Here is a 27,223-nt window from a genome sequence, read left to right on the forward strand (position 1 = left end):
CTCACTTTTCTTGCAATAATGTGAGACGATAAAATACAAAAATTATTTCTGAATCTGTGTAACCATCCGTTACTTTCAGTAAATGGTTTGGTATCACTTGTTTCGGGGTATCCCTTCCTCAAGTCTTCAGATAAGCTCAGTGTTTTCGGCATTACACATTGCCCTCAATCAGAGCAAGTTCCTATTCATGTCCTCCACTCATGAATTTAATGCCTTTCTCATTTTAACTAAGCACTTATTACACACTGTGACCACAATCTATGCAGTTTGAGGTTCAACAGCAAAGCTAGCACACATTTTTTTTCTTCTTTACAATTTCATGGGTAGAAAATTTGTTCTTACTATAAATGTTAGCGACCTCAGCATATGATATTTGTTCCCTATTAAGTAGAGAATTTTCACCTTTTCACTCACAAGTATATGGTTTGTCTTTGGAGTATACAAATTGCCAGCATAACTACTCTTGTGCTTTGGAGCCATTATTAAGTAAGATAGTGTTAGGGGAATGCAAGTCTTGCAATACCATGACAATTGTTCTGCTAAGCAAGATGGCTACTAAGCAATTAACAGTGGAGAAGCCTATACAGTGTGGATACACTGGACAAAGAGAGGATTCACATCTTGTGAGACAGAGAGGGACTCTCGAGATTTCCTCGCGCTCAGAATGGCACGCAATTTAAAACTAAAAAATTGTCTTTTTTCTGGAATTTTTCAGGTAATATTTTCAGATTGTATTTGACCAAAAGTAAGTAAAATCACAGAATTAGAAACCAGATGGAACATGTTTTTCCTAAGCTGGTTTGCACAGAACCAGTATTAGCTCACTTCCACTTTACTCTTCTGTAAAGTGTAAGGGGGTCTGCTCTGCTTCTCTTTATTGATGTCAGATATCTTTTTTCAGGTATCAAATATTTAATATTATTAAGTTAAGTTTATATTATGTTTAAATGTTAAAGATGCACAGAATTTGAGTGAGAGGGATGTATAAGTCAGATTGCTCCAAGGAAAAGTTATATGGACTAGAAAATTCACTTGTATTGTCACCACAAATATGGGGAAGAGAAGCTGGTAATGCATATATTGTCTATTAAAAAGAAATCAAGTGCATATTTGATATTACAGAATAATTATTTTAGTTATGTAATTGTCTTGGGTTATATTTTTTAAAGGACTATTCAGAGACATATGCTGTTGCATTTTTGGATAAAAAATATGTCTGAACTACTTTTAAGTTAAGTTAAGGTGGAAAGGAGGGTATAAATAAAATAAGATTGTCTATATGTTCACAAGAGTTGAGGCTGGGTACATAAGAGTTTATTATACTTTCTTTGCATTATTGTATATGTTTCAACATTTTCATAATAAATGTATAATTTAAACAAACAAAATATACTCAACAGACCCTTTCTCACAATTACAGTTGGAACATGTTTTCCCTAAGCTGGTTTGCACAGAACCAGTATTAGCTCACTTCCACTTTACTCTTCTGTTCTATAACTTTCAATATAAAATTTAAATCTCATATGAATATACATGATTTCCCTCTTCCTCATTTTAATTATATTTTCTTGCTGTGTTGCAGAAATATTTATTTTATTTTTTTAAAGGAAACTTTACCCATTCCAAACAGATTGGAATTATAGAATTAAAGTTCTATAGCAATGTTTTTTAAATGCTGGTCCAAGGACCAGAATGCCAGAAATTTCATGCCGGTTTGCTAGAGTTAGGCACCTTGAAGTTGCATGAAGATTATGGACCTAATGGTTTAAGCAAATTCTGCCTTTAGTGGTCCCCAAAAGAATTCTCCAATTTTCACCAGTCCCCAATTGTAAAAAGGTTGAAAACTACTGTTCTATGGTGTGGCAAAATTTTTCAAAACCCCTTTTTGGAAAAGAAGGTTCAACAGTTCTTCTCTTCAACGTCAAATTTTTGGTTGCCCATCAGTTTCCAAAAATTATCAAAATGCATAATTTTCCCTCTGACCCTTTTTTTTTTTCAAATCCCGAAAGCCGGGAAAAAAAAATCTAGAGTGAGGAGGTCGCAGCTCTAGCCCATTCTTTCCTACACACACCTACACGCACGTACACACACTCACACCACCTTGTCTAGAGCTGAATGCTGCAGGCTCCAGTGGGGCAGCTAAGCGACGGGAGAGAGCAAGCAACTGGAGGTAACCTGTTTGCTGCCTTCCTCTCTTACTCTTCCCCTCCTCTCTCTCAACATCTTTCCCTTACACTCCCACCCGCACCTTAACTGCGTCCCTGCTCTAATTCGCCTCTCCATTTCCTCACGCCCACGTCTTCTCCCCGCTCCACCTCCCACAGATCCTGCTCCTCTCGCCCCCTCCCGTTCCAAGACAGCTGGTGGACAAGACACAGCAGCTGCTGCGGTTCTTAAGGATGCAGATGCTGCCGCTGGTTTCGGTCAACATCACCCCGCCCACGCCTGGGGCTGGAGTCCCACTCGGGCCAGGAGGTGAGGGAGTGGTGGGGGTGGGGAAGGAAGTGTGGTAAGGTTGAAAAAGGGGAGGGAGAAGTGGGAAGGGCACAAGAATAGCTTTCAGGCGGCGGCCCGCCTCCACTGCGCATCTGGCGAGAGGGGGTTCTCTGGGTCACTGGCTGGGCGGCCGCCCCAGTGACAGGTTTCTAGCTGGTAAATCAGTGGGGCTATTTATTACCGAGACGTCGTAGTCTGGGTGGCATCAGCTGGTGAGGGCAGATGCCAACCTGACAAAACCTTCTAAGCAATCAGAGCCCGGGAAACCAGAGAGATCAGAAAGAGAACCCCAGGAGGAGAAAAGGGCTCCAAGGAGGCCAGAATCTAGTGGAGCCCGTTCGCACAGCAGCAAGTAAGTGTCTTTTTCTTGCTGTGGGTGCCCAGTCCCGGGACTGTGATAGCCGCCATCTGCTGCCAGTCTCTGCCACCCAACCCCCACCTGCCCCACCCCATACACACCCCTAGGTCCCCAGCAGGAGATTAAGATTCTGGATACAAATTAAGAGAGCTACTTTCAGGAGCAGCAGTGGCTGTGGTTCTTGGCTCTGCGCAGTGTGTGTCTCAGTTTTCTCATCCCACCAGGTAAGCTTCTGAAAGGAAGATGCCCTGTTAGTGTAACATTTCTAGAAACCCTTTATGTCAATGATTTTTAGGTCACATGACACAATAATGGAAGAGAAGGAATAAAACCTTATGCAGGATGGAGTATACTTGTCTTAAAAAAATCTCGTCTCTTATTTTAAGTAATTTAGTGATTTCAAGATTGATACTCTTCATGTAAGAATTGACAGTGCAAAATGAGAAGCATAGCTGTAATGAGAAATGGTGTGCCCAGTTTAAACCACTAGGCATTTTGATATTGTTTGGATCAACAGGTTTTGGGTCCTTTTTTTTTCTTTCCTCTCTCTTATCGTTTAGCTGTGTAAAATGCATACGTTCTGATAATATTCATTGTGACTCCGGTTATATGTTGCCTCCAGTGTTTAGGATATCCATCAAAGCAGGACAAACAGTGAATACAAGTGGAATGACACAGTGAGGGGCTCCCTGTTTTAATGGAAATGATGGAGGCAAATTTGGATATTGGTTAGAAAAATTTCTTGAAATGGCAAGTGGTTTGCCTTTTTTTTTGTGGTTTCTGTGGTTATACCTGGCTATTGTTCAGGAAAACAGCTTATGGCAAAATAGACGGAAGCTGGTCCCTATAATAAACAGAGTCCTGGATAGCGTACCTCCTATAAGAAGCCCTGATTAAAACTACAAGTCAAGAAATTAAGGCCTATAAGGAGTAATTAGCTAGTATACATAATTATATATTAGCTAATCAATGATGAGTTGAAGTTCAATGAAGAAGACTTTGAGATTGAGAATAGTAAAACTTGATTTTCATTTTTCTGAAAATAAAGCAAATTAACTTTTGATTACACTTTATTTTTCTTATTTGTAAAGCACACATCAAAAACGTACATATCCTGGTAAAGACTAAATACAGAGATTACATGAAGGGTTTTGTGAAGATAATGTCCTGTGTTACTGTTGCTTGCATAAAGAATTGTTCAATGTTTTTATCCATTTCATTATTCTAGCTCTCATTTTAGGTCAAGTTCAGTATATGAATAAAAGGGGCTTTGACAGTCCTCACTAGAATGCACTAGAGGAAGTGAAATTTAAATGTAGGTCATTATCTCTTGCTACCTGTACAGTTTCAAGTATATCCTAACCTGTGAGCCTCCATCGTTGCAAAATTGTGTGCTTTAGCTAACTAACATTTCATATTTAAATAACTTTGAATGCTCTCAAAGTATGCTTTACCTCTCTCTATTTGTAGTTTTAAATTTTATTTTAGGAATGTGATATTTCCTTGGGATAAAATCATAAAATATTGGATATTGTTGAATATATTTTGGTCTATTAATTAATATAGGGAAAATCAAAGTTTAGGCATAAATACTTGACTTTTGACTGCTGGGATTCGTTAAAATCCTTCACACTGGAAATGAAAACAACAGTATTTTGCTCAATACTTTCCTAAGGAAGAAGTATCCTACTACACCTCAGCCCTAGATCTCATTATGACAGTATCTGTACCGTCAGTGACCCATAATCTTATCTCTGCCACCATAGACTCTTTATTGAAACTATGGTCGGGGCATATGAATAAAAAGGACATTCTTGATTTCTGGGAGTCTGGTCTCAATATTTTCACTAGCCAATATCAACCTGAGTCAGTTGTGAGAGACGTGTAAACCCTCCCCTCCCTGACGAGCTATCAACAATGCACAGTCACCCACCCTCCTGTGACACTAGCTTGTACAGATAGATCAAGTTTTCCCCTAAATTGGTCCCCTTCTCTCCTATTAATTGGTGTGGGCTAAAAAAAAGAAAAACCCTGGTAAACAAGGTCTCATCTATAGAGCACTGAAAGAGTGAACCTTTAAGGCTAAAGATAAAGTCCCATCTGATGGCTTCTAGGGATATTTTTCAGCTGGTCCATGTCTCTTGGCCTGGCTGGGATTATGATTCCAAGTATTTGTTCAAACATTATTATTTATAAGCCAGGCTTATTCTGATTTCCCTTCATGTATGCAGGGACTTCAATTTGTCTGGCCAACTGATTTTTTTCGGATACATAGTATTTCTGACTGAATTGACTTGGCCTGTTGCTGGCTGAGGATAACCTGCTCTGTGGGGCCAGCCAACGGCCCAACCGACAGTATTAACATGAGACAAGAGCTTGATGGTGCTATGGCCTTGCCCAGGGAAACTCTGTTTCTAAATGCCTGAAATAGGTGAAAGCATTTGGTTTTAAACTAAAATATCAGAGGATGTTAAGTTGGGGGGCATAGTCCTTGTTTGAATATATGGTGTTGAATGGAATATTTCTTCCTTTCTGCTTCAGATGCTAGAGTAAAGCTCCCACTCTACCAGCCTCTCACTCTCCTAGTTCTTCCAGAAGCTGCATGAGTGCCTCATTACAGACTATCACTTTGGCTCTGGTTCATATCTAGTTTATCCTTAATATGTTTTAAGGCTCCTCTCTAGTTTCTCTCAAATTTAAGAAGTGGATTCATATCTATGTGTTTGGTTTCTCATTTGAGAAGCTAGAGTAGTTTCAGGAAGTGGGAGTAGATCCTGGAAAAGCAGACCAACTCTTTGAGAGTGTTCAGGAGTAAAGGGAACAACCAGCTTGAGGAGGCTTCAGGGTTCCAGTGAATGTGCCTTTCTGGAATTAAAAAAAAAATTGTGATCCACAGATCCAGTGGCACCTAAAACCCTAAGTCAAAAGGTCTCAAGCTTGCTGATGAGTATAGAAGTAATACGCACAACAAGCTCTTCTTTGTATTAATCTAGCAGGGGAAACAATGCATTCTTCCCTCTTGAGCTCTTATATGGTCTCTGGCCAGATTTTTTTTTGTCAAGGGTCTAACTAACTAGGGTCACAGAACAGTTAGTTCTGGAAAGATTCTGGCCTTTCCCCAACATGCTTGTTTTTGTGGGCTGGACAGACACAGCTTGGAAATTGTCATATTAATGGAAACAAGGGATCCTGCTAGTGAACCATGAGGTTGCCATAGAGAAGCTCAAGAGGACACACTTAAAACCAAGGCAGCTTTTCTTCATGTTCCTGGAACCTCTTCCTGTCTTCATTGCCTCACCAGTCATAATAGTTCACCTTGTGAGACTGCATTCCCCGCAGAGACTCACTTGTCCAGCAAGACATTGCAACATCCACTGAGCTTTCCTTGGGTTCATTCTTGTATGTGAATTTGAGACTGGGTGCTGAGACTCTGTCATATGACCCTGTGATCCCGTTTTCTTCTCTACAGTATAAGCTCTACCATGTTCAATGTGTGTGATCTGTACTCCTCCTCCCTGGAAAGAAGACATTTGCAAAGACCTCAGTTCCTGATGATTTCAATAAACCATCTCTTGAATCTAAGTTTACCAGAGTTTGAGGGGGGTTCAGTTCTCAAAAGAGATCTTTCTATTTGGGGAAAGATGGGACCTGTTCCTCTGAACTTTTGCTGATGCTCTTTTGTATACAAAACTGTTTTCTTAGTTTTTGAATCCAAGGGACTGCCTGAACTAATATTCTTAAGAAATATAAAGAAGACAAAGTGGCCATGCATCCTTATGTTTTTGAGCAAGTTATTTATAATTATCTTCTGCAAGATGAGATATTCTAGAAATGTGTTGGCTGAAATTGTCAGGGTGAGGAAGCTGGGGCCAGAATTAAGTGGGTTAAGTGGGTATGTTGAAGCCAAAATGAACTGACTTGGGAGCAGAAACAGCTGCAGGCAGAATGCAGGTCCAGAGACAAAGGAGAAAAAGTCAATTAAGGCAGGCGAGATAAACTATTACAGAAGGAATTAAAGATTGGGAGTCAGACAATGTAAATTAAACAGGAAGTAAGCAGTTCAAGTAGAAAAATAATCCCAAAGCAGAAAACCAAGTATGTTGAAATCAAGGGGAACAGACAGCTGCAAAATTCCAGGCAGATGGATGCCATTTTGGTCAAGCTGTCCTTTATTCCCAGGCCATCATGTGCATGCATTCCATTTCTGGATTTCAGTAATTCAGATGTAGTAAATTATATTCAAGTAGTACAGAAATATTAACCAGACATATCTTATTCTTCATGATTACTAAATAGTGTCTCATGATAACAACCTAATAATCTTTATGCTATTATCTCCTAAGTGTGGACACTTTGATTGTTTCCAGTCTTTGAAATTAAAAGCCTAACTTCTCTGTAAACATGACTTCTCAAATTTCACCAAGAATATTCATAGGGTAGTTTAATTTGGGGGCCAAAGAGTAAATGAAACTATTACCAGTCTGTCAGATAAAAATGCCCTTATTGACACTCTCGCCTGAACTCTGTGAAGATGCCCATTTTTTTCATATCCCAGGCAGTCAAAGGTCATATCCACTAAGAAGAGTCTCAGTTATATTTCTAAAGCTATACTGCTAAAGTTGTTGATTATTTTAATCTTATGCATATCTTTCAGAATGTTTCATTTACCTCTCATCATATTTTTCTGCTTCTTAAAAAACAATGATAGTATTTTGTATTCTTCATAAGGAAAAAGGCAACGGATCTCATATCATTTGAGTTCTAAACCCTAGAGAGAAAAAAAGATGCTAACTCTAAGGGAGATGACTCTGCATCAGAGAATTTAGTTGTGAGTCATCACAGAATGTGGGAAAGATGAAATATAAGCCATAGTATTCCTAGGAAGTATAGTCAAGTAGCCCCCCAAACCAAAAATGTTGATCTAAATTGGTCTCTTCACTAAACCCGGTGTGATTTCTACATTCTCAATGATATAGATTCCATTTACTGATCACATTAACTGTCTCCTTCACTTGTGTATGCAATACCTTTGAGTCCCAAGTTTACTTGTTTATCAGCATTGTCATTATGACATTACCTTTTTGTAGTACAATTATCTGAACTTTCACTGGCACAGTAGGCTTGATGCATTGTCCTTGCTGGTAGAAAGCATAACTGTTTCAAAATAGTTTGTAAACTGTGAGAAGTCATTTTACCTTTTCTTTCCTATTCCATGTTAGAGTGCAATTGGCATTTGGAATACCGTTCTTACCCTATGGATCCACTGTCCTGGTTTTTGTTACTTTGTTTGTTTTGGGGGTATGTTTCATTTTTCCTAATTTACATTATGTTGCACTATGGCTCACACCCTGTAAGCTACCCTAAATCTTTTGGTTAATTAATTGGGAGTTTACATGATTATATATTATCTGGTGTGAAATGAAACATTTTATAATTCTTTTTGACAAAGTTTATCTAGCATTTGTTTTTCATCCCTAGGGTCAAATCTAGCTTCCCAGAAAGCATAGAGTTTGATTATTTAGATGTTGTAGTTTCATTCCCTAAGATGAGAAAAATTAAAAGTGAGGAGGCTGTGACTGCCCTAAGTAGTCACTCCCTACATGTGGAGAATCTGTCTTCATAATCTGACTGCATTACTGGCAGGCTGGTCTCTGGGAATCAAACTGAGACAGGAAAAGAAATAGGGAGTGGGAGGAGAGCGGAAAAACACTGACTCTGACATCCCCTTTCTTGGCTGTCCTTTATTGTCTCTCAGAAGATACAGCTGCAATTGTTGATATAGCATGCTATGACCCCTCCTCTTTCCTGGGAACTAAGCTGCACAGAGGCCAAGCATTGGTGCACTGATTGGGTGGCCATGTTATTCATCCTCCAACTCAGGATGTTTTTGAAAAGGAAGGAGAATGCCATTAATCATTAGTTCTTAACAACATCATAAACTCAAACTATCTCCCGAACCCATGACTTCTAATCACACCAGTTAAATATGAGATTGAATGTGTTAGAAACAGAGGAAAGAGTGGAAGGAAAAAGAGGATTGTTATCTCTGAGAGAACAACAGGAAAAGGTGGATGTCCCAGTAGCATTTCTTTTATTTCAAACTTTAGAGCTCTTCTGTACCAGGATCTCTGTAGCAGAATGGTAGTATCTGGTAAGGTCATTGTTAAGCAAGCCCCCAGAGAAGGAGGAAATTCTCAAGCTACAGTAGAGAATGTACCAAAGAGGTGAAAAGAACGTGGATCTTCTGGAGCAGTGATGTTCTAAAGCAGGTATTTGCCTCAGCAATTCCAGCATGTGATTCATCTCTCATACTTAGGGTATCAGATGAGAAAAAACAATTAAAGAAAATATAACAGTGTCTCTGCTTGCTTTTTAAAGGTGGTAGGATGAAGCTTGGCTATTATCCAAAGGAATATTTCTGTCTAACAGGCTGCATTACTTTCATCTCAAGGGGCCTCAGCCCAACATATTCTAAAATTGTTTGGGTTGGCTGCTTGCTTCTAGATTTTCAATATTAACACCAGGGGATTTCTAATAGGTAGTCAAGGGCTGGAATAATTCGAATCAGCTGCAATGAGAGGATTTTCTTTCCCTACAACTCAATGACAAGGTTTGGACCAGGGGCCATCAGTCTCTCACCTTTGTCCTTTGAAATGCCCCCAGGTTTGTGAAGTGCAGATTGGACACTATGACACCTTGTCAGCCTTCCAGAGTCTGATATATTGTTGAAGATTTTGTTTATTTATTTATTTATTTATTTATTTATTTATTTTTGTATTTTTCTGAAGCTGGAAACGGGGATAGACAGTCAGACAGACTCCCCCATGCACCCGACCGGGATCCACCCGGCACGCCAACCAGGGGGCGATGCTCTGCCCCTCCGGGGCGTCGCTCTGTTGCAACCAGAGTTACTCTAGCGCCTGGGGCAGAGGCCAAGGAGCCATCCCCAGTGCCCGGACCATCTTTGATCCAATGGAGCCTTGGCTGCGGGAGGGGAAGAGAGAGACAGAGAAGAAGGAGAGGGGGAGGGGTGGAGAAGCAGATGGGTGCTTCTCTTGTGTGCCCTGGCTGGGAATCGAACCCGGGACTTCTGCATGCCAGGCCGACGCTCTACCACTGAGCCAACCGGCCAGGGCCTATTGTTGAAGATTTTGTACATATCTCAAGCTAACCCAGAGCCAGACTAGGTGCTAGAAGATTATAGTTTGCCTTGTATGAAAACTGGTTCAGAACTCTTTCATTTGGTCACAGATTTAGTGCATGGTTTGTGAATCTGTGAGTTTATCTCCACTACTCAGAAGCTGGGCAACAGTGAAGGTTAAGAGAAATTCAAGAGTCTTGCTGCAGATTACGAATATGCTCAGGGAGGTCAGCTGGTTGTGAATGGTCTTCAAGACCTCAAGTTAAGTTCCAGTTATGGATTTTATTGAACAGAAATTGAGATCAAGTCTTGCATCTTCAAAGAGCCAGTTTTATCAAGGGCTTCAGGATTGAAGACAAGTTGTAGAATCTGGTAGAATGACAAAACTTCCATGCAATCCATTGGGAAGTGACAAATGTTACTTTTTTTCATTTGTTGATCCCTGATGTGGCTTCTGGCCAGGAATTTTTGGTCAAGGATCTGATATACTGGGTTCACCAGAAATACAATTCTAGGAAGATCTTGGCTCCTCTACAACTTGTTTGCTTTGTTGGAGTAACAAGGGGTAATTCAAAACCCTAGAGGCCAATTTTCCAAAGGGGAGGTCTGAGGAACATCTGGAGAAACAGGAGACATTGAGTGGTTTAGAATCTGGAGATAGATCACTTTCCCAGACTCACTGGTAGGGAACAAAAACCTTTATTGCCCTGGAAGATTCAAGTACAAATATTTAAGGCAGAATCAGCTTTACTTTTGTGTCCCTAGTAGCCTTTCTTTCTATCGTCTTTATCACTGTCAGGGTGGCATTTGTTAGTGAGTCAGGAGATCCTCTTTGGGATTTTATCCCCAGTGATCTATGTCCATTCCTGGTGTTTTAACTGCCACTAGGAGTTGCTTCTATTCACAATATTTAACAAATCTGCATTCAGATGCAGAAAGGGAGACTTTGTTATCTGACATGGGATAGGGGCTTCTAATCCTGCTGTGTATATAGATTGTGTCATTCTGAAGCTTAGTGTCCTAGATTGCTCCCTACTGCAAGAAGAGAGGCATTAAGTATTATCAGATTATTAGAAAATTTGACACACTCTGTAGAATCCATAGGTCCACCATTGTTGAAGATGATTTTAATTTCAGTCAATTTTGCTCTTAAAATAATTTTAGAGATGACCAAGATGACCTGGTTATTAGTTGTTTATAAGTCCTCCCATTGTCCCTAAATTCAGTGATTATATTTTGTTAATATTTTTAGGACTTCTGCCTGGTATAGTGCACAGCACTTAAGAAGTATATGTTTCATAAATGTCAAATAAATTAATGTCAAAAGCAAACACCATGGTTCAACATATTGCTCTACATGACATATCAAATGGCAAGAACAATCTTTTGAGGAAAACTAGAGCTCACTTTTTAAAATATACCTGACATTAAAATGTTAAAATATAGAATTAAATTAAGTACTGATGATCATATATGTATGTATGTAAATACATATGTTTTCTGAGAGACTTATTTGTTCGCAACTTCTTTCTGCAAGAAAGTATATTTCAATAATGTGTGCTAAGGTAACCGAGTGGAGTTAGGACAAGGGAACTAAGGAAGGGTAGAGTTGAGCAGTCAGGAAATCCAAAGGCACAAAGAAGCTCAGAACATCAATCAAGGGTGAGTCAGTCCTAGGTCAGGCACACATGTTAAGGAGCCTTAGCCAAAGCTGGCTGAACTGCAGACAGAACATAATTGCAAAGAATATAAAAACAAGAGCTATAAACCAAAAGTCATTTTAGTCAGGAAAGAGCAAAGCAAACTCAGGGGCAAAAAGAAGAATTGAAATAAAAAAAGTGATAACTGTACTAGAGTAAAGAGATGCAAATATGAGGAGAATCTAAGCATGTACATTAATTATGTAATAAATAAAATGAAATCTGAGCCAGTTTTGGAGACTAGACATTGCATAATCACAGAAGTGCCTGGCTATTTGCTACTAGATGTTAGGTCTCTCCAGCTGGTTGCCTGTCATTCAGTCTTTCCATCTAGAAATAATTCTGCCTTTGGGACTTTAAATCATCAGGTAATAGTTGCAATGTTTTGGATTATAGTTATACTAAAAAGAAATATCATCAATTTATTCTTGATGTGACTGGAATCTTGGAAGCTAAATAAACATAAGCTCTGCCCTATTTATCAACTCTTTGGGCTATATCTCAGGACAAGAAAATAATGGGACTTGGAGTTAGAGAAGAGGGAGATTTATTAAGATTTAAAACTTTTATAGTGTGGTTGATATTTTTTTCCAATAGAAGCAAGCAACTCTAAAACACCTAGAAGTCTGGTGATAAAAGAGAGACAAATAAATACAGCAGGAGAAAAATGTAAAAACCAGAACTCTTTTAAAAATCATTTAGCGATGGCACAGTATTGTAGTTGGTTGTAATTGAATTTTATTACTTTGATTTATTAGGAAGAAATTATATTAAGTGTACGTATACTCTTTATAAATTCTGGAAAATAAAGCAGTAATTTTTATTTAAAAGATGGTTAAACATAAAAATACTGTGCTTTAAAATAGTAACAGTTAGTATTCAGTGAGCACATCTTACCTAACAGCCACCTTCTAGATGATGTATACTTATTAACTCATTCTGTGCTCCCAGGTCACACTATGAGGTAAGTCCTCTCATTGTTCCCTATTTTACAGCTAAGGAATCTGAGCCATGGAGAGGTTAGGGGCCTCGCTTATGGTCACAGTTAAAAAGTCCTAATGTGGCCCTGGCTGGTTGGCTCAGCGGTAGAGCGTCGGCCTGGCGTGCGGGGGACCCGGGTTCGATTCCTGGCCAGGGCACATAGGAGAAGCGCCCATTTGCTTCTCCCCCCTCCCCCCTCCTTCCTCTCTGTCTCTCTCTTCCCCTCCCGCAGCCGAGGCTCCATTGGAGCAAAGATGGCCCGGGCGCTGGGGATGGCTCCTTGGCCTCTGCCCCAGGCGCTAGAGTGGCTCTGGTCTCAGCAGAGCTACGCCCCGGAGGGGCAGAGCATCGCCCCCTGGTGGGCCCCTGGTGGGCGTGCTGGGTGGATCCTGGTCGGGCGCATGCGGGAGGGAGTCTGTCTGACTGTCTCTCCCCGTTTGCAGCTTCAGAAAAATACAATAAATAAATAAATAAATAAATAAATAAATAATAAATAAATAAATAAATAAATCCTAATGTCCAGATTTGAATCCAGATAATTCAAGTCAAATATATTGGTTATGGCACTAGATTTTTTCAAATATATATTATAAACTGATTCAAACATATGCAAAAGCACACAAAACTGCACAGGAAACACCCAAACAACACTTAGACTCTTCAAGTGTCATTTTATAGTATTTACTTGATCACATTTATAGGTATGTATTCCTCAAACTATTCATTAATTCGTTTTATTTTTGATGTCTTTTGAAATAAGTCATGAACATTAGTAGACCTCACCCATAAATACGTTGTGAATCAATAGTGAACTAGAATTCAATATTTGCTTATGGGTTTTTTGAAAGGTAAAACAAAGTAAAATGCATAAACCTTAAGGGTATCATTTTTTATAAACATATCAGTTTTTACAAATCTATACACCTGTGTGCTCCAAACCTCTAGCAAACTGAACATTACCACTACCCCAGAGAATTCCATCACCCCTCCCAGTTAGTGCCCAATGCACTCCTGGATGTTCTCTCTGTGTTCCAGCATTTCACAAAGAGTGAAGCATGTAGTCTGTGATCTTTGGGTTAAGGCTCCTTTCACTCAGCATAATGCTTTTGAGCTCAGTCATTTTTATGTGTATTAGTAGTTTGTTATTGCTGAATTGAGTTTTGTTATATAAGTAAATCACATTTTTTTTTTATTTTTCTGTCTATTCTCTTGATGGTTACCTGGGCTGCTTCCAGTTTTTTGGTAATTATGCTTTATATTTTCCCATACATTTCTTGTTTCTCTTTCACTTTATTTTTTCTTGAAGGTCTAAATTTACATCTGAAAATATCTTTATTCAGTTTTCATTCTTGAAGGATACTTTTGCTGTATGTGAAATTCTAGTTTCACATTTTTTTCTTTAAAGATATTGTTACACCATCTTCTGGTATTTGTTTTATTGTGATGAGAAGCCAGTAACCATTCTTCTTATTGTTTCTTGTATATTGCATATACAATATGCCATTTTTCTTTAAGTGCTTTCAGTATTTTAACAGTAATATTTCTTATTACTATTTGACTCATGTGGCTTAAAACATTTATTAGCGATGATATATAAAACGACTTGCTTTCTAAACTTTTTTCATTATAAATATTAAATGATATGTAGATGTTTTTTAGTGAGTGTCCTTAAAATCATCCTATAAAAAATTTCACACATTTTGCAAATACACATCTTTTGTGTTCCGTTGGTTTTACTTATTTATATATTCATTTAATTATACAATAGTATACTATGTGACATATACATACATATATACACAATACTTATATATGTGTATAGACAAATACAGCTTAATTATATTTACTAAGCTCCACATTCATATGTCCAATTAATATATGAGGTTTTAGTTTTGAATATTATAGATGTATGTCAAACCCCCAAAATATGAAACATTATCTCTTCCTCTTCAAATCTCTAAACTGATACTTCCCTCATAGTCCATAGTGTCTATATGGTATGCAAGTACTATAGTCGAGATCTCAGAGACCTCACTGTCAAAACCTGTGGTCAATGTACATAGTTAAGAACCAACTATTAGGTTACGTATTAATTTGTAAAGATGTTAAGCACATCATTTTCAAAGTAAATACCTGATTCTTTTTTTTAAATAATTCCATACACATATACTTTAAAAAATCCATAAGGTTACAGAAGCATAAAAATTAATATTATTCCCTTATAAGAATGTACTTTATAATATATTTTTAGCAGATGCACCTGAGAAACCTGGTCACTGTTTCTGTTCTTAGCCATTAAAATACAACTCTGGGGGGAGGAGGGAGGATAGTAAAGAGTAAAGGGAGTCCAATCTATGGTTATGGAAGAAGATTTGACTTTGGGTGTTGCACACACAATACAATATACAAGTGATGTATCAAAGGATTGTACACTTAAAATCTATGTAATTTTATTAATCAGTGTCACCCTAATAGATTAAATAAAAATACAATTCTGAATATTGTGCACATTAATTGCTTTGAGGTGTACTCATTGGAAAAGTTTGTATAGCTCAAATTGCTAGTGTAAGGTGTTGTGTTTTATTTTAGAGAACTAGTGTCAGATTTCCTTCTGAAAAAAGATGGACCAATTCATATTGCCAGAAAAGTTTATATTATACTACAGTGGTACCTTGACACACGAACACTTTAAATTATAAGCAATTTGAGAGACAAGCAGTCACTTGTGGGGTTTTTTGCTTTAAGTCACGAGTGGATATTTGAACCACGAGCTTCTGCCACCCTCCACTAGATAGCCTGATGAAATGAACATTCTGAAAGGGAGGAAAAAAAACTTCCATGGAAAAGTTTTTGTTGAAAAACTTTTGGCCTCTAAGTGAAAGCAAGGAAAGTGTGGCGAAAAAGCCTAAAGTCAGTGAAGAAAATGATGATTGTTGGGCAAATGAATTTGTAAAATTTGTATTTTCTGCATTTGCTCACTTTTATTGTTAAAAATGGCACTGGGCAGCTGTCTGTGAAATTGCTAATTACCTTTCTGCTTTGAAAGGGCTATTATTATGCTAATGTTGCTGGAGGAGGGTTTTTATGACAAAAAGTTTTGAAAAGAGCAGAAAAGGACAAGGGGAAGGAGAAAGAAGCCATACAGTGATGATTAAGCAAAGTAAAAATATAGCCATTAAGTTTAGCAATAAAGGTTGATATCATACATAGTGTGTAAGTTAAATTTTGAAATTAAATGTAGTGTATAGAGTAAGTTATGTTAAGTGATAGTGCACAAAATGATAACTTCCTCCTCCAGTCTCCTCCCCCTCCACCAGCATCTTCGCCTTACCTGGAAGGTAAATACACTTCATAAACCAGTTTATTTCTTTACATTTTCTCTTATTATGTGTGTGTGTGTGTGTGTGTATATATATATATATATATGTATGTATTTTTTATTTATAAAGTACATTTTCAAAGTACATTTTCTTACTTAAAAGCTTATAAAACAAAAAAATTTGTGTAGTTTTTGGGGGCCAGAATGGATTAATTGCATTCCTATTAACTTAAATGGGGAAATTTGATTTGACACAGGAGCAAATTGAGTCATGAGCTTGGCCATGGAACGAATTAAACTCATGTGTCAAGGTGCCACTGTACTCATTTCCTCACATGTCAGCCATCATTTTGCTTCATTAAACTAGGACTTCCATTTTAAATTAATACAAAGTCATTTATTTAAGTTTTATGAATTTTATTTGGGTTTTTAAATTTAAATTTTTTTTTGCATTTAAATCATTCAGTCATCAAAATTTTATTTGGTATTAGAAGTGCATGGAGTGGGCCCTGGCTGGTTGGCTGCTCAGTGGTAGAGCATTGGTCTGCCATGTGGAAATCCCAGGTTCAATTCCTGTTCAAGGCACACAAGAGAGGCGACCATCTGCTTCTCCACCCTTTCCCCTCCTCCTTCTCTCTTTCTCTCTCTTTCTCTCTCTCTCTCTCACCCCCTCCAGCTGGCTCATTTGAGCAAGTTGACACCAGGCACTGAGGATGGCACCATGGTCTCGGCTCAGGCACTAAAATACCTCAGTTGCTGAGCAATGGAGCAACGGCCCCAGACAGGCAGAGCATCTCCCTAAGGGAGCTTGCCAGGTGGATCCCGGTTGGCATACATCCAGGAGCCAGTCTCTCTGCCTCCTCACTTCTCACTTAAAAATTAAAAAAAGTAAAACATGCATGAAGCTAAGAATAATGGGAACTGCCCAATTTTGAACCTCCCTACATATGCTTCACACACAATACAATACAAAAAACAAACAAAACAAAACTACACAAAACCCACATTATCAGCATAACTAGAAGTCTGAAAATGCCCAAACTTCAAGTTGCCTGTAAAGAAAAAATAAAACCAAATTCATTTGTGCTCTTTCTTGTGCTCCAATGGCTTTATAGAAAATGAGGTCTACATTTAAGGTAAAATGACAGAATACTCACACTGATGGTGAAAATGCTGTGGAGGGGGGAGGCATTTTCCACTTACTTCTTTGTATCAATTATTGTATAACCTCTATTTTGCCACTCTGATTTGAAATAAACTTAAGTTTTTTATGTGGATTCTATATCCTACCAATGCTTCAAATTATGCTTAATGACAGTAACAAATTAGCCTGGGAGAAATGAAACCATTGATAGATTTAAACTCAACTCTCAATAATCCTAAATTGGGCATCTATAGAAGACAATGAGGGGAGGAAGGACTAGGTCAAAGCCAAGATTACAACCAGTTTCATTTGACAGAAACAGTCCAATGAGCATAAATAATACTTCAGCTCAAACTGCCAAAAATATAGCACCAGACATTGTTGCTGAAGCTTCTGCCTTCCTTGTAAAAGTGGATTCTCCACTGCCCTTCTTATTTTTGTCATTAAATCTAAATTAGAAATCTTGAGCTGATACATTTGATTGGTTTGGGAAAGTTCATGCGGTCACTTCTTAGATCCCAGGAGACCCTTGAAAAGTCATTATCTGCATTACCCCAATATTTCACTTCTGTTGCAGGTGGTCTCCCACCATAATTCATAGAATAGCAATTTCCCTGAATCTATGTAGAGGATCATCATGCTAGGCAGCACCTGTTCTACTACAAATTAATGCTCACTATTCTTCTCTTCAATTTTACAAAATTGTACAACATATTTGACTTTGACAACATTTTACAGACAATCCTGCCTGATGAATTTGTCAGCCACGCAGTGATGCAAGTTGGTGGCTAAATTATCCCATTAAACCCATTAGTTTTTGGATGTCTCTAAAGTAGCCATACTGAGGTATCAATTATTTGCACTTGTCTAAAAATTTACAGCTTTTAAGCAATTTGTGGTATACTTTAAAGGTACCCAAATTTAGATTTAGACACACCTGGATTAGCATTTATCTTCACCACTCAACTAGCTATACAATGATGGAAAAGACACGAAACTCATCAGTCTTTGTTTCCTCCATTTATAAATGGTCATCACAACAATGATATGTGAGAACACGAAGTAATAAAAACCTCTAGTCCAGTGCCTCACACATGGTATTTAATCAGTAAATGTGACCAAAATTATAATTATGTTAATTATTACAAATATTGGCTCATTCTTAAATGCTTGAAAATTGTTTTAAGAAGATTTTTTTTTTTATAATAATGCATCTCTTTTCCCTATACTGATGCTGGTGCTACTTTCAACTGATATACAAGATAAATGGCTTGCACTTTCATCAACAATATAAAATATTAGTGCAACTATAACTTGTTAGAGTCCAAGCCTGAGTTGAATTTGATACAATTCTTGCCAAAACTTACTTTAGCTTTCGATTTTTCAGAAAGGCAGTCTAATGGATAGATTAACTATTAATCGTTCTATATTTTTCAGGCTTTAGTGTGCTGTATTAAGATCACTCACCGGAAAGCATAGTGACTAGATCTTATTTTACAAATTCCCCACAGAAATGCTTTTACCTAATTATGACATAATGATGAATAATTTACGATCTTTTTTTAGCCATCTGGAAGTCAGATGCAAGCCAGTACCATTTGATAAGTACTTGCATTTCTTTGTCATACTATAGAAGACAGTGCTCACTATCAATTCATTTACGTGGTCACCAACCTAGAGTAGTTTTATTCAACATTAAAATCATCACTTAAGAAATCTTCTGGGATAAATGAGTTGGGGGAGAGAATTAGCCCTGACAGAGTTAATACTGTCATGCAGCATTTCTGTATATGCTTTGTTTAACCTTTATGACCTTGTGCAAACATTAGGGATTCCAGTGTTTACATGTGAGGAAATAGAACTCAGGCTATGATATGATACTTGGGAAAAATTAATGTTTTAATTCTATCTTTTCTACTTTAATATATACTTTATTTTTAAGTGGTCTATAGATGCTATGATTTATTGATATCTAATCAATATTCTGATTCTATTTGTAGACCTTCCAGTTTACTTACATGTCTTTTGGGTGTGGTCATGAATTACAGTAGAATAGAGAAGTGCTGCCTTCTCCATCTTCTGCCTATGCAGATAAAGGTTATATAGCTTTCTTGGCAGATACATATCAGTATTGATTTACATTGCAATTACTGTTAAGTAGAATCCCTTGGAAGTTTTCTCTGCTTCAAAAACATTTTTACTGTACTTGGAAGTACAGCTAATGGAAAGTTTGGGTCCAAATTTCCTAATCATACATATATTCCCAGTATATATTATTACATTAGGTTTGGCCCATCATTCAAAAATATAAAACTCTTATCACAAAAAAATCTTATCACAAATAAAAATTTATATTTACTTCCATTTATTAGGTGCCAGTCACTGTACTAGCATTTTCACCCATATTATTTTATTTTATCCTTACTTAACCTAAAGGAAAATACCAATTTTATGACTGAAGGTTCAAGAATATTAAGTAACTTGACTAGGACTTTTGATTAATAAAAATTTAGTATTTAAATGCAGGTCTAATTCTAAAATTTATGATTTTGTTTATACTAACCTATAATCATGAGCCATTAAGAAACTATTTAATATATATTCAAGGAACTCCATGTCAGGAGTTCAAATGTGAAAGCACATTTAATATTTTAAAGGAATACTTTACATGTAAGAACAAATCAGTGTTTTTAGCCTATGTTTATACACTGTATTTATGCAAAGAATTTTGACTCCTCTCAGTAAAGTTTGATAAATGAGGTGTTGCTATAGATATGCTTGTATGTACATTTGGTATATACAAATGATTCTTGACCAGCTTTTAATGTCTTAGTTGTGTGCATAATATTAAGCAAGATATTTGGAAAATAAGTAAATATTAAGAAGCACAATTGTTAGCTTTTGTATCATTAATATGGAAAGAGAGCTTCAGGTAGATATATGTCAATAGTCATACTCCATATTTCTCTCTTTAAAATTGCTTCACACCCTGTCCTTATAAAATTTCTTGAAGGAAGTAAGCATAAAAAGCTATTGCTATTGTGAAAATATTCCTCTCTCTGGTCACAAGTGACTGAACTTAAGGGGAAATAAATTTATAGGTTGAACTAGACCAATTAAGAGTATCGTTTTATTAACATCTTTTTAGATAGAGGTTGTAGGCATATGGTGGGAACTTAAACTGAAAAGCTGAGATGGCATTGTTTAATGTGCATTCTTAGCAGTGGTTACCAGGGGAAGGGGAAGGGAGGAGACAGTGGGGTGTGAGGGGAAGGGGAAAAGCATAAAGAGAAACAAATATAAGGTTTTGACTTTGGGTGATGGGTATAAAACATAATCAAATTTCCAAATGATGTGAAGATGTTTTCTCTAAATCTGTGTACTCTAGTTGACCAATGTCACCCCGTTAAAATTAATTGTCTAAATAAAAAAAAAAGAAGTAAGCAAAGGAAGCCATACTTTAGATAGAATTAAAAGAAAACAAGAGCCCATAACTCTTAACCCATGAAAAGTATTGAACTGTCTGCCACACTCCATTTATTTAAGCTAACAGTAAGAGTCTGATATTTACAATGGCTGGTACTCCATTATGATTAACTAAATATCTTTTCTTACTTTCTATTCATAGGTAAGTAATGGACTAAACTATGAAACTCAGTTTCACCAAGCAGTGTGGAATTCTAGTGCAGAATATATGTGTGTACAAATGTGTGATTTCTGCTTTAGGAAAGCCTTATGGAAAGAGTTCAGCAAAGGCCAGCCCTATAAGAGACAAAATATACATGTGTAAAATGCCCCCATATCAAGTACAAAATTTCTTATTCTTTTTTTTTTTTCTATTGAAGCTGGAAACGGGGAGAGACAGTCAGACAGACTCCCGCATGTGCCCGACCCGACCGGGATCCACCCGGCACGCCCACCAGGGGCCACGCTCTGCCCACCAGGGGTTGATGCTCTGCCCCTCCAGGGCGTCACTCTGCTGCGACCAGAGCCACTCTAGCGCCTGGGGCAGAGGCCAAGGAGCCATCCCCAGCGCCCGGGCCATCCTTGCTCCAATGGAGCCTCAGCTGTGGGAGGAGAAGAGAGAGACAGAGAGGAAGGGGGGGGGTGGAGAAGCAAATGGGCGCCTCTCCTATGTGCCCTGGCCGGGAATCGAACCTGGGTCCCCTGCACGCCAGGCCGACGCTCACCGCTGAGCCAACCGGCCAGGGCCCAAAATTTCTTATTCTTAATTGCAACAATAAAATTAAAAAAGGGGTTAAGGAGAATGAATAAAGAAAATCAGTCAGTTGCCACTAAATAAGCTCACTTGAGTAGACTTTGGGGAGAATTGGGCTGGAAAAATATCAGCAGAAGAACATATTTTTTTTTGTGAATGGGTAACTGATGCAAAAAATATATACTTAATGAAGACAAATTAAGTGGCCTTAAGATGATTTGAAATACGGTAGAGCGTCGGCCTAGCGTGCGGAGGACCCGGGTTTGATTCCCGGCCAGGGCACACAGGAGAAGCGCCATTTGCTTCTCCACCCCTCCGCCGCGCTTTCCTCTCTGTCTCTCTCTTCCCCTCCCGCAGCCGAGGCTCCATTGGAGCAAAGATGGCCCGGGCGCTGGGGATGGCTCTGTGGCCTCTGCCTCAGGCGCTAGAGTGGCTCTGGTCGCAACATGGCGACGCCCAGGATGGGCAGAGCATTGCCCCCTGGTGGGCAGAGCGTCGCCCCTGGTGGGCGTGCCGGGTGGATCCCGGGTGGATCCCGGTCGGATCCCGGTTGGGCACATGCGGGAGTCTGTCTGACTGTCTCTCCCTGTTTCCAGCTTCAGAAAAATTAAAAAAAAAAAAAAAAAAAGATGATTTGAAATAGATAGAGACTAGAATTCAAGGGAACCTGTAAAGACTTCTACTGCAACCCAGACAAACATTTACAAAGATGACTTGTTTTGATGAAGATATATATAAGCAATTGATCATATTTAATACATAAGAAAAATAATCGAAAGAACATTACTTTCTTCAGAAAAACAGATGACAAAGAAACATTCATGATTAATTTTCAAGATGATTAGTTGTATTTGTTTTTACAATGGATAGAGGGAATAGAATGATTCTAGTCATGGGGAAAAAACAAATTTTGTTTTTACTTAAGTTTCTGTCATTGGTGAAATTACTACATAGATAATGGAGGAAAGATGGTGTTTTGGGAAATGTACTTCGTAAGTATCCTTGTACAATAATTAAAACCATATGTTTGCCAATGCAGTTATACAGTCACCAGAAAGAAAGATATAACAGAAGGGAAAAGGTTAATTTTAAGGTATATCAGATTTAAAATTTGGAAGTGATAACTGAGCCAAGAGAAGTATTCAGAGTTATTAAAAAAAAAAAAAAAAGAGTAAATAATGCTACCAGGAACGTGAGGGTGCATACAAATAAATGTTTTCAATTTTTTCATGTAGATACAACCGAAACAATAGAAACTTATAAAGACAACAGCATGGTGATTACATGAAGGAAAGGAAAGTGGGGGAGGTAGAGATGGTAAAGGGGAAATCAATGGTGATGGAAGGTGATGTGACCTGGGGTTCTAAATTTTCAAAATGCAGTGTGCAGATGATGTGTTGTAGAGTTGTGTATCTGAAACCTGTCTAATTTTCCTAACTATTGTCACCCCTATAAATTTAATTTAAAAAAAAGTGAAAGAAGAGTAGGATCAAGAGACAATGAAGACTGCCTTTAGGGAAGACAAGTCTAGTCAATGGTTAAATGCAGCTGCGAGTGAACTGATTGGATTTTCCTCAGTCCCCACTTTCCACAGCTAAATCTCTAGCAACACTTGAGCTGTTTCATTACAAGGGAAAAGTAGAAAAAAGATTTCAGTAAAAGAAAAAAATTCAATAGATAAATAAATGGAATAGAATGAATTACTCATGAAAATACAAAATAAGTCTAATATTAAGTATCATATAACAAAACCTAATTTAACAACTCAGACTTCTACAAAACTCAGGAATTTTTTCTGGACCCATGTACTCAGTTTACTGTTATCTTTTATTTATAGCCTAAACATTTGTAATTTAAAATTTTTCTTTATACAGTATTACCAAATTTTATATAGAACTAAAGCAAATACATTTCTTGCAGGTGCAAAATTGAAAATGACTTCCCCAGTACCTAAGGGCCTTGTTCCCTTCACCAGACAATCTCTTAAACTTATAGAACAGTATATTGCTAAAAAACACAAGGAGGAACATGAAGAAGACGAAGATTTAAAGCCAGACACTGACTTGGAAGTTGGAAAAGAGCTTCCATTTGTTTATGGAAATATTCCTCAAGGATTGGTGTCAGAGCCCTTGGAAGATATGGACCCGTACTACCAGGATCAAAATGTAAGGATTAATTGGATTTATTGTGACTACATTTTTATTATTTTATTTCTCAGACATACGAAAAATATAATTGAAATAGGATGATAAAAGGAGAATGAAGAATAAATTAACAAGTAAATTTAAGTTACATAAAACTATGTGAGAAATCTCATACATATTTGATATTTTTATCAAAATTTACTTTTTATCTGGCTGGTTAGTTTATTGGGGGTCACTTTACATTGTAATAGGTTATACTGTTATGTCTTATTATAGTGATTTGTTTTATGAGAATATGACGGTTGGCTACTAAAGATTATCAATTTTAAAATAACTATAATATGAAATTTCTATATTATGTACACTTTTTCACATGTTTAGCTTGATGATCTAGCCCAGTAGTTAGGAAGCCAACCTATATTTTATTTATCCTTTTTATTATTCATACAATCACATTCTACCTTATCTCCAGTATAAGTTTTGGAATCTGGTAACTATTTGAACCATCAAAGAACAAGCACAAAAATGATAAAAATAAGAACAGTTATGTTTAGAAAAGGCTGAGAATCTGTGTGGACTAAAACAGCTGGAAGAATTTTTGTTAAAGAGATAGAATATGAGTTATAGTTTACAGGTCATTTCAGATTTTAAAAGGACAAAGGGAAAATCTACAAACAAGAAAGATCAGAGATTAATTCTGTAATAGGGAGGAAACAGGGAGGTGATAGAACTGGAACCATGGCAACTGTTCTGCAAATTCTGGGAAATAGATAAAATAAGGGTGATAGTAACATGAATTTAATGTGGCAGCCAAAAGCCAGATATGATAGATGCAATAGTTAAGTAAAGTTAATATGAAGATTTATAAATTACTATTGCATGGAAGAGATTGAGTCAGAAAAAATGAGAAAAATGAAATAAGAGAGAAAGAGTAATCCAGGCCTGATGTTCCATGGCCTGGATTGTAGGAGTGCGTCAGAGGAAAGGGAGAGGTAAAAACTGGAGAAATATCAGCAGGATTTAAAGACTGAATAATAAGGCCAAGGTTTTTGGTGTGAAAGAATGGCGGTGCTGAGAAAAATGCAACAACTATAAAAAACAGTCAAGTTTGGGGGAGATGAGGATTAACCCCATTGTGGACCAATGTAATTTGATATTCTTGTAGAGCATTCATAGATATTAACAACTGGGCAAATAGAATTGAATCAAAACTCTGAATGGAAGGCAAAATGGTCATTTTGCATGATCACAACTCTTTTGAATCTTTGCCTGGTGAAAGAATGTTGATATTTTACAGTATAAGTATAGATAGTAACAAAAGACTCTGGTATTTGTGGTAACCTCCATGGACATTATACATTTTTTTTTTATTTGTGACAGTCAGAGAAATACAGAGACAGGGACAAATAGGGACAGAGAGACAAGAAGAAAGAAAGATGAGAAGCATCAATTTTTTCATTGTGGCACCTTAGTTGTTCATTGATTACTTTCTCATATGCGCCTTGACTGGGGGGTGCTATAGCAGAGTGAGTGACCCCTTGTTCAAGCCAGCGACCTTGGACTCAAGCTGGTGAGCCTTGCTCAAACCAGATGAGCCTGCGCTCAAGCTGGCGACCTCAGGGTTTCAAACCTGAGTCCTCCATGTTCCAGTCTGATGCTCTATTTACTGCGCCACCACTTGGTCAGGCTATATAATCTTAATAATAAACACCTGTACAATCTTGAGACTATTTAGTGAAAATGTAAGCTCTCAATTATCTCTGCTTTGAGCTTTTGCTATACTTAAATATAAAAATTACCTTAGAGGTAACTCTAACATAGCAGAGATCTGAACACTTTGTAGCATATAGAGAAGTGGTAAACAAATCAAGTTTGTTACTTGAAGAAAAAACCAAGGATTTTGATAAATAAAACAAGTCAAAACTGCAACATAGTTTAGTATAAAAATAGTTATTAATGACACAGTTATTAAAATTTTTATTTATGTTAACTTTATTCTATTAATGATGGTATTTAAGTTAATGATTCTAAAATTAAATAAGCAATTTGAGCACTTAAACATTAACTGGAAAATATAACTGGAATTGTTCATTGCTTCACAGTGACACATAAGCTGGGTGCACATCCATCTTCTGTGAAGTTTGAGATTGTTCTGGAAAATACATAGAAAGCACATTTTAAATAATCTGATTTAGTTTGGGGGGCTTTTAAAATTTCCTTGTTGCATTTAAAATGGAAATAGTGAAAATATCTAGAATACAGGCCAAATGTCCACAGATCGTATGTTGGAAAAGGTTTCCATTCAGAAATGCTTTCATAAACAGTGACAAATATATATTTATACAAATATAAATATCAATGTATAGTCACCATATGTACCTCTGTATAATTATATATTATAAAATATAAAATATAATACTATAATATATAGGGTTTGGCCAAAGTAAGTTTACAGTTGTATACAAAATGGTTTATTTGTATATTATTATTTCTTAACTATTGTTTTATTTTCCATACAAATAACTGTAAACCTACTTTTGCCCAACCCTGTAAGAGAGTATTATTATTAATTTTTAAAGATTTTATTTATTCATTTTAGAGAGGAGAGAGAGAGAGAGATGGGGTTGGGGCAGGGAGCAGGAAGCATCAATTCCCATATGTGCCTTGACCAGGCAAGCCCAGGGTTTTGAACCAACGACCTTAGCATTCCAGGTTGATGCTTTAGCCACTGTGCCACCACAAGTCAGGCAAGAGATTATTTTAATATATGTCATATTAGTATATTATAGTACATTGTATTATATGCCATATGTTACCAACTATTATAATATATATAATATTCAGTATATATAATATATTTATACACACCACAATAAATGAATTTTCCAAATTGATATGTATTATTGTAAAGGTGTATATACAGAAGTGTACACACTTGCACACTTTCATTGTTTATATGTATATATTGTAGATTCACACACATATATACATATATAAATGTATATATGTATATGACTCATAAAATTTTTTATCTTTAATTACTTTTGGTTTTAATACTTTTGTATATCAACATATTATTATTACATGATATAAATGTGTATTATGACAATGATAAACAAGTGGGGTTTTATGCCTTATATAATTTCTAATGATAATATTTCAGTGCATTTAGGTCATTTTTACCATTATAATTCCACATCTCATTTGCTTTGAAATAAAATTAGCTATTTTTTTTGTATTCATTGAATTTTGGTATGTTTAAATACATCTCCATGAGCCATTAATATATACCTCTCTTCCTATTTTAGTTACAGGGGAAGACCCGAGGGTTGGTGTGTGGCAAATGGCTTTCTCAGGTAGAACACTAGCAACAAAACAAAACAAACAAAACGCTAGTGATAGATAAGCCTAAATATCAATGAAAAGAGGTTTCGAAAAAATCCTACCATTGAGTTTGTCTGCAAACGAATATCACAAGATAAAAATATAACTGTTAGAGTTCATGACTGAAATTACCATTGTCAGTATATATTGCATATCTAGTTAGATTAGAGTTCATAGTTCTAATTTCACTCGATGTTTTTTTCTTCCTTACAGACTTATGTGGTATTAAATAAAAAGAGAACAATTTTCAGATTTCATGCCACCTGGTGTACACTGTCTCCTTTCAATGTATTTAGAAAAACAACTATTAAGGTTTTGATACATCCATATCCTTTTC

General features: G+C 36.9%; 1 protein-coding gene across 1 annotated transcript in view; it reads left to right on the top strand.

Annotated features, from left to right (window-relative positions):
* The first annotated feature begins 2,356 nt into the window (after window positions 1-2,356).
* SCN7A (sodium voltage-gated channel alpha subunit 7) overlaps window positions 2,357-27,223 on the top strand; it is a 98,954-nt gene continuing 74,087 nt past the window's right edge. The window contains exons 1-3 of the mRNA XM_066233918.1: window positions 2,357-2,475; window positions 23,279-23,523; window positions 27,100-27,211. Coding sequence (XP_066090015.1) covers window positions 2,400-2,475; window positions 23,279-23,523; window positions 27,100-27,211 — 433 coding nt within the window. The 5' untranslated portion in view covers window positions 2,357-2,399. The remainder of the gene's footprint in view (window positions 2,476-23,278; window positions 23,524-27,099; window positions 27,212-27,223) is intronic.

The sequence above is a fragment of the Saccopteryx bilineata genome, chromosome 5, assembly GCF_036850765.1.
Source record: "Saccopteryx bilineata isolate mSacBil1 chromosome 5, mSacBil1_pri_phased_curated, whole genome shotgun sequence".
Lineage (NCBI taxonomy): Eukaryota > Metazoa > Chordata > Mammalia > Chiroptera > Emballonuridae > Saccopteryx > Saccopteryx bilineata.